The 8,788-nt window shown below is 39.2% G+C and overlaps 1 protein-coding gene across 5 annotated transcripts in view; it reads right to left on the bottom strand.

The window, feature by feature from the left end:
* The window catches only part of LOC142501122 (uncharacterized), a 75,108-nt gene extending 67,884 nt beyond the window's left edge, over positions 1-7,224 (bottom strand). For 4 of the 5 annotated variants that reach the window (XR_012803420.1, XR_012803417.1, XR_012803419.1 and 1 more), the window contains exon 1: positions 7,130-7,217. Coding sequence is in view for 1 of the 5 variants with exons in the window: in XM_075610507.1 (XP_075466622.1) it covers positions 3,253-3,921 (669 nt within the window). In the remaining 4 variants the exon portion in view is untranslated. Of the gene's footprint in view, positions 1-3,181; positions 3,940-5,835; positions 5,890-7,129 lie in introns of those variants that run through there. The other variant, XM_075610507.1, reaches the window with a different exon arrangement.
* Positions 7,225-8,788: the final 1,564 nt, after the last annotated feature.

The following is an 8,788-nucleotide window of genomic DNA, read 5'->3' as shown; positions in this document are numbered from 1 at the left end:
TATTTTTTTGTATTATGGAGAGAATACATTGCAGGGTTTAGAGAAAAGAAGAGAAGATGTGTTTAATATTTGTCCTATTTAACCACATTTAAAATTGTAAAATTATCTGCTTTGCCCCAAAGGCGCACAGCCTGATGGGGCTCCCCAAGAGCGGCACCCCTCTGCAAAGGACCAGCGTGCTAAGGGTTAACATTTGCTTGTTCTCTGTGGAATGTCAACCCCACCCACTGGAATGTTAACGAACCATGAGGACACAAAGAGCTTTTACACCCGTAGACACTCTGGCTCATGTGAACGCCGCTAAAATGCAAGAAGAGCCTGTCAGATTGCAGTTCAATTTCTAGGAAGCGACCCTGCCAGCGGACTGGAAGAAATGGCTAAGTGCCAAATTGGAGGAGCGTCGGGAGGTGTTCTCCACCAACGGATGGATGTGGGCTGCAGCAAGAATGCTAGCACACGATCCGGCTGAATGATGCCACACCATTCCGGGAGCGTTCCAGACGCATAGCTCCCAGCGATGTGGAGGACGTGCGGGATGTCTTGAAGGAAATTGAGATGGCGGGCATCGTAACAGAATCCCGTAGCCCCTACACCTCCCCGACCGTGGTGGATATTTTAAACCCTTCATAACGTAAGCGGTGACACAATAAGGTATGAAAGCTCAAGGCTTATATTTATTATAACTCCTACATTTCAAGACCACGGGCTCACAACTACAAAGCAACACATGTCAGAGCCAAAGACTCTAGTCTTAAATCATATTTATAAAAAAAAGTATTTTTTTTTTTCTAAGTCCCCATCTCGTTGCTTCTCAACAGGTTCTCACCACCTTCCTGACAACTTATCCTGGAGGGAGGATTTTGAGAGGAAATCTCCATTCTAGAGCCGCGATTATGGGGCTACTTGAATTGCGCGAGTTTGAACACCTACCGATTAGTGGCTCATCACCATTCGTTTGGGTTTTTTTTCCCTCTGGAAATAAAAATACAGAAAGGGGCTTTTATCTACGGCTTATCAGGGCTTACTGAATCACAGTAGACCTTTTTGGCGAAAAGGCCTTGATAAGTGGCTTATCGGCGCTTAGTGTATAGGCCCCTAGTGTTTATTTAATTCACATTTATTTATTTTATATATATATATATATATATAGTTCTTTAATGATTTTAAACATTAAAACGTTGCCAGTAATCAAGGATTACATACATAAAAATGAAGTATCATATTGCAATAATACTGAAGTACTCATTTACTGTGCAATATCACTCCAAATCTATCAAATATAAAACAAAATTCTAAATTTGACACAGTTACTCATAAACATAGTACAGTATGTAAAATGTTTAATACACTGGCTTGTGCAAAAAGAGTCAATTTAATACATAAAATTATTAGTGTATTAATGTTTACAGGCATACCCCGCTTTAAGTACACTCACTTTAAGTACACTCGCGAGTAAGTACAGATCGCCCAATAGGCAAACGGCAGCTCGCGCATGCGCCTGTCATCACGTCCTGAACAGCAATACCGGCTCCCTACCTGTACCGAAGCTGTGCGCAAGCAGAGAGACTATAGAGCCTGTTACAAATGCGTTATTTACATCAGTTATGCACATATATAACGATTGCAATACAGTACATGCATCGATAAGTGGGAAAAGGTAGTGCTTCACTTTAAGTACATTTTCGCTTTACATACATGCTCCGGTCCCATTGCGTACGTTAATGCGGGGTATGCCTGTATTCTATTAATGTACAGAAATCTTTTTATTTCTTGTTTTTTTACTAGCAGGAGTTAACAATAGTAGTAGTTACGGATAAGTTGTTTTTTTTCATGAATTATAGTATTTATATTGTTTCGTATTATTCAAAAACTAATAAAAAGATTTTAAAAAGTAATCAATTTATTAAACACTGAATTTAAAAGACATGAACTAAAACGAACACCCTAAAACCCAGTAAATATTCTCTGAACTATGGAACAAATAAAGCGCATGAAATGTAATGGAGACTGAATGCCACTAAATAGATAACAGAGGCAGATAATGTTCCCTATGTACTCGTGAACTAACCACAGTGGCATGTTTAATGGTTAATAGGTTTAATAGCTTAAACCAGGCTGACACAGTTTAAATATATATATATTTTAACTATATTTTAAACTTCACTATCAACTCCATTAAATCTGTTTAATAACACACGGCTCTGGGATGTGGAAGTGATAATCTGAAACTGATTTAGGGATGAGTATTGTTTATTGTGTTTACCTGTACTTTACTTATAACTCTAAACCTATGAAAGATACCAGCTGAATTGTTCTATGGGAAATCCTGTTCTACATCAGGGTCATTGAGACCACTGGTGATAAACACGAATGACACTCAAGCAAAGACAAAAGAAGCCCAAAGGCTCCCGTAGTATATAACCCTTAAATATACATTAAGATAAAAACAAATTCTTTTTCTATTTGATCAGTTCTGCTTTCAGGCCCATGTTTGTGCATTTTAATGCTACTATCTGTGTTATGTTTTAGCTATTGACCTCACATGTATTCCCGATTGGCCATTACCTTTAGGATTGTTGGTTACTGCACACTCTTTGTTTCCTCTTTTTCCTTTTATATACAGTATATGAGACTCACACGTCTTGTTTCAGGGGATCTGTATGTGTTGGGGTGCAGGCTGTGTTTGGGGGGAGGGATGTTATGTGTTATAGGGACGGTGTGTGAATTGATTAATGTTAACAAGCATTCTCTAACAGTAAATCTTTCACTTCCAAAATAGCAGTAACAAACTGTATTGTTTTGCAATACGTAGCTGTCCGCTCAAGCCCATACTGTGATGAATATAGACTTTAACTAACTCCAAACCAGACCAAGTTAAAAAAAAATAAAACATTTCTTGTTAGTTCTTATTGTATTTTACTGGAGTTTGGTATGAATTTGGGCTCCTCTTTTAGAAGTCTAATGTCTGGCAGATGCATTTAAATTCCTACAACTCACATGAAAACATTTTATGACTTGGACTGAAAAACTTTATATGTTCATCAGATCTGTATATCACAGAGAGCCCTCTGTTGTAATCCTGTAGTAACACAGCATTCTCTGCAGTGCTACTGGCTCTACTGTACCTTTCCTTTAAATACTGTAAGTGAAAATATACATTTGAAAAAATCTACAGCACAAATGGTTTAATAAGTTTATTTTAATATGCGTAATCAGATATTTTAAAGGGGTTTGTAATTCCTGATTAACGGATTAACGGAATGTTAAATAATTTTCAGTCAACACACTTGAGATGGATTCAGAGGGATTACTTCTTGACTCCACATCCACCTCCGTGACCTCCACCTCCGTGACCTCCACCACCACCTCCACTGCTTTGACACCCATGACCTCCACCTCCTCCTCCGTCACCTCCACCTCCGTGACCTCCACTGCTTTGACCTCCGTGACCTCCACTGCTTTGACCTCCGTGACCGCCACTGCTTTGACATCCATGACCTCCACCTCCTCCTCCATCACCTCCACCTCCGTGACCTCCACTGCTTTGACCTCCGTGACCTCCACTGCTTTGACCTCCATGACCTCCACCACCTCCGTGACCTCCACTGCTTTGACCTCCGTGACCTCCACCTCCGTGACCTCCACCGCTTTGACCTCCATCACCTCCACTGCTTTGACCTCCGTGACCTCCACTGCTTTGACACCCATGACCTCCACCTCCTCCTCCGCCACCTCCACCTCCATGACCTCCACTGCTTTGACCTCCGTGACCTCCACTGCTTTGACACCCGTGACCTCCACCTCCACCTCCGTGACCTCCACTGCTTTGACCTCCATCACCTCCACCGCTTTGACCTCCATGACCTCCACTGCTTTGACCCCCACCTCCACCTCCATGACCTCCACCGCTGCTACCCCCATGACCTTGATGGCAAGGTTCTGTTGAGAAATAGAAGTATAATTTGAAGAAATGGCTGAGATACATTGATTACTTCTAAATTAAGGAAATGTCAGTAAAAAAAAATCAGGTCATACAAAGACAGCTTATTTAAAACAAAAATCCCCCACATTGAGGGACTTTTATTCATTTGGAACTGAAATGAGGGATACAGAAGCGCACAGAAAATATTCAACTCCAATGTACTGGAATTTTGGGAATCCATAAATGAAGATACAGGTGACCCTACAGATCTGTCAGGTCTCATTTATTCAAAGTCAGTCTCCTTTGAAGTCGGTCACACTGATTTTTAGTATCAGGGAAAACAAAAAACTTCCATTGAGTGTCATCGATGTAAATCAGTAATATTCATTTAAAATGTTCCCTTCTGATGCTAAACACTCCAAATCTTAAAGAACTCAGTCTATGGAAGTTGACATCAATTGGGCATATTTTCCATCTATCTCCGTCTTAACAGTATGATAATAATGTAGGCCAATCTTTCTATAGATCTTACTCTGAAAGAAAAGTGGCATCGAATTCAGGACTGTATTATGATCACACTACTGACCTGGAGATAGTTAGCAGGTATGATGGCAATCAATAACAGAGACTTAATACAAATTGGTTTTGAATGTGGTTTTGGTTTAAATATATTTTGTGTTTTGCTTCTGGTGTTGCCTACAATCTTTCTTTTTTTTTGTTTTATATTTTCACCAAATTATGAACAGAACTCAAAATAAGAAGGGAAGTGCACAACAAAAAATGAAAATATGCTTAAAATAAGTATATCATTATAAAAATTATTACGAAACTATAATAATATAACTGAAACATGTACAGCTCAACCCCGTTATAACGCGATCTGTCACAACGCGAATCCGCTTATAACGCGATGCAGACGTGGCTCCCAATTTTCGTATTTATGAATACTTTACAACACGATTATTGGCGTCTTAAATACTTTATTGTACAATGCATACAATTGTACATTATCTCTAACGCGATCCGCTTATAGCACGAAGTGATTCTTTGGACCCCAAGCACAGTGTTATAAGGGGGTTAAGCTGTAATTTTAAAATGGCAAAAAACACCCTCAGTTTTCAACTCCACTGGTAACCCACAGTAGAGATGGTTCTTGGTCTGGTGGTCTGGGTTTGGTTCTAAATCATGATTAGGTCTAGGTTTGAAAAATCTGAAGGGATTTGGTTTTAGTTTTGTATTAAGTTTTGGAATGTAAAATTCTGGTACTTTCTGATTTCACACACCTAATTTTGTCCATCTCTACTCAATACTGGATTGGTTAAAAAAATATTTTTCTCACAATATTACAATATATTTTCCATGTATTTGCATCTAAACATAATAATCTAGGCCAATCTATCTACAGATCTTACTCTGATTTCACACACCCAGTTTTGCCCATCTCTTTCTAACAAAAACATGAAAACGTTTTAGAACAAAAACTAAAACACCAGTGAGGGTGCCCACCCTTATTGTATATAAGTTATTGAGCAATCTATTGCTATTTTAGTTTTTTGTTTTAAAAAGACCCATTTTGGAGAAAGGCAAAACCCTCTCATACAATTACAGACAAGGAGATGGCAGAGATGTGTAGGTTCAAATGAGCAGTGTTTTCCTTAATCAACTTTATACATAACAAGCATCATCATGGTCTCTACAGTCATTCTTTCCTATCCATTTTATGCTCCAGGTTTAAATGACTGTTGTTCCCCCTATAGTAATAAGTGTATTTATGCATTGTTTTATATTTTATTGGGAGTACTGTAAAGAGAAAAAACACAAACAGTGGGACTGTGCATATTGCTGCACAATGAATTACAGGCCCTCCCGTAACAACAGGATTAAGATCTGATTGACCGTGCAGATTTTGTTACCTGGGCATTTGGGGGCAGGGCATGCGTCCTTGCATGATTTAGCTGGTGCACATGCTGAAATGAGAGAGAATGAATATCACTGAGACAGATAAGTGCAAATCTTGAATGGTTTTTATGGACCACGTAAATACAACATGAATGTGTGATAGCTAATGGCCAATCATGCAAAAGCTTTGAAAACCTACAGTAGATGAATTGGGGTCAACAAGTGCATTTTTTGCCAATAGGTTAACAATAGAAATGGTCATGCATCCATGTATCAGGCTGAGTGCATATCAGTGAAGGAGTTGAGGAGAGTAAAAGAAGAAGCTACTTTTCACAATTCAGTGTTTTTCCCCTCATGTTTTTCCCTTTTCCTTACTTCCAAACACCCTGCAGGTCTGAGTTGCATTAACATTTCAATATTTTAACAATCTGCTTCAAATGTAGGCACACTGCCTTGGTTTACATGTTTCCTATATGTGATGCACGCAAAAAAATTATCTTTTTTTTGGTCACCAAGACACATATAGTTCTATATATTTTCATTGGGCTCTCTTTAAATAACTGTTTTTAATGTACAGTAGAGGCAACTCATATTCTAACAAAAACCAGTGGCAATTCCCCAAAAGACCCAGGAAACACCCAGGTACATTCTGAATACATGCCTTAAACTTTCCTTAAACTAGCCCCAGCATTTCTGCATTGATTAATGGCCTATCAGATTAACAGCGGGGGTCCCTGGCAGTCCCATTCAAACTGAATGGGACTGCCAGGGATCCCTGCTGTGTTAATCCTATGGGTCGTTAGTCAATGCAGAAATGCCTTAAACGTGCCTCAAACTAGCCCAGAACATACCCAGCACATACCCAGCACATACCCAGCACATACCCAGAATGTAACCCGGCTAGTTTACGGCAAATGTTAGAATAAACGTTGCCTCTACTGTATTCACAATAATCTTGGCTGTTATGTTCTGCAGAAATATCAATGTATCTTATAATTACAGTTTCCATTTCAGGAAAATAATCTATTTATGATGATACATTTGGAACAGTTTAATTGACTTTCAAATGATCTTTAAGTATCTCCCTGCTAAATAGAACAGCAGCACCATAAAGAACTATGCACAGATTAGAACTATCTCCTCTTTCACATTTGTTTAAATTTTACCAGAATACATATCTTTTTTTGAATAACTTTATACAGCTAAGAACATCTCTTTGTCATTCAGTCCAGCCTTTGGCATGTATAATAGAGGCACCAACTAGTAAATTCCATGTTACCCTATTCGCTAACATATAGAACTACTTACGGTCAGAATCTTTGCATCCACCACCCTTTGATCCAGGCATGATTGCTCTTCTAGTTATAATCCTCTGTAGGGATGGAGATCTAGGATGGTACAGGTCTACCAGCAATGCCTGATGGTGCTGCTTTTATACACAAAGTGAAACCATTCAATTATTGACAAGTGCTTTCAGGAACCAATGGGATCCCTGCCCAAACATCTATAATTAAATATTTAGGATTCAATGCATTTTTGTTAAATGGTTTGCTTTAATGCAGGGTAGGGTGTATCTTAATTTTTTATATTTCCTTTTACTCCTATAAAATAATGGGATTGCTGGTGTGTTTCTTTGCTAGTCACTGTTGTGAGTTATTTCCAGCATAATATTAGCAGTAGAAGCTGGCTGTTATACTATGGAGGTGTTCCTATGCATGAGCTCTAAAGATAGCATAACTTCCTTCTTCAGGTATACCCACTAGAATTGGTATGCAATGCATTACTGGCAGTCAGGGTGTAAACTGGTGTTGTGACATGAGGCACATGGATTACCTGCACACTTTTATTTACTAATCTATTGAAGAAAAACAAGCAAAGAGAAACAACAAATAAAAACCAGTAAGATATTCAATAAAATGTATATAAAAAAGGAACATACATCACTTACAATAAAATAGATCATGCAGATCTAAGAATCCACTCAAAGGAGAATCGGGCCCTGAAAATCAAGGACCACGTGATTAATGGTCCCAGGTGGCAAAAGGGAGTGAGCTGTAGAACCCGCAGATGGTAAAAAGAAGGATAAACAGCCCAAAATCAGCATCCTTATGAATGAGTACGAACGGCATCATCCGGGTCTCCGTCATCACGGAGTTGTGTAGTTTCTGAGGAAGGCCAAAACTATCAAAGATTCATTGACCCCTAGTGCTCTACTCAAAGCCGCGGCTCTTGAGTTAGCACTGCCACGGGAGGTCCATGCTTCCGGATCAGACGCCCGGCACGATACTCCTCCAGCACCGCGGCTGCTGCTTGCCACAGTGCCAAAAACAGTAAGTCTCGCTACATATGAATGCAGCAGTGTGTGTCCGTCTCTATCTCTCGTCCAGAAAACAGCGGGCCCTGTGTCCATCAGGCCTGGGAGTTATTCTGACTGGCGTCCTTTCTGGTTGGGGTATTAGTTTGAATACATATACAGTCATGTGAAAAAGAACGTACACCCTCTTTGAATTCCATGGTTTTACATATCAGGACATACAGTGATAACAATCATCTGTTCCTTAGCAGGACTTAAAATTAGGTAAATATAACCTCAGATGAACAACAACACATGACATATTACACCTTGTCATGATTTATTTAACAAAAATAAAGCCAAAATGGAGAAGCCATGAGTGACAAACTAAGTACACCTTATGATTCAATAGCTTGTAGAACATTCTTTAGCAGCAATAACTTGAAGTAATCATTTTCTGTATGACTTTATCAGTCTCTCACATCGTTGTGGAGGAATTTTGGCCAACTGTTCTTTACAATGCTGATTCAGTTCATTGAGGTTTGTGGGCATTTGTTTATGCACAGCTCTCTTAAGGTCCAACCACAGCATTTCAATCGGGTTGAGGTCTGGACTTTGACTGGGCCATTGCAACACCTTGATTCTTTTCTTTTTCAGCCATTCTGTTGTAGATT

This window comes from Ascaphus truei, chromosome 8 (assembly GCF_040206685.1).
Source record: "Ascaphus truei isolate aAscTru1 chromosome 8, aAscTru1.hap1, whole genome shotgun sequence".
Lineage (NCBI taxonomy): Eukaryota > Metazoa > Chordata > Amphibia > Anura > Ascaphidae > Ascaphus > Ascaphus truei.
This window is presented reverse-complemented; position numbering and strand designations above follow the sequence as displayed.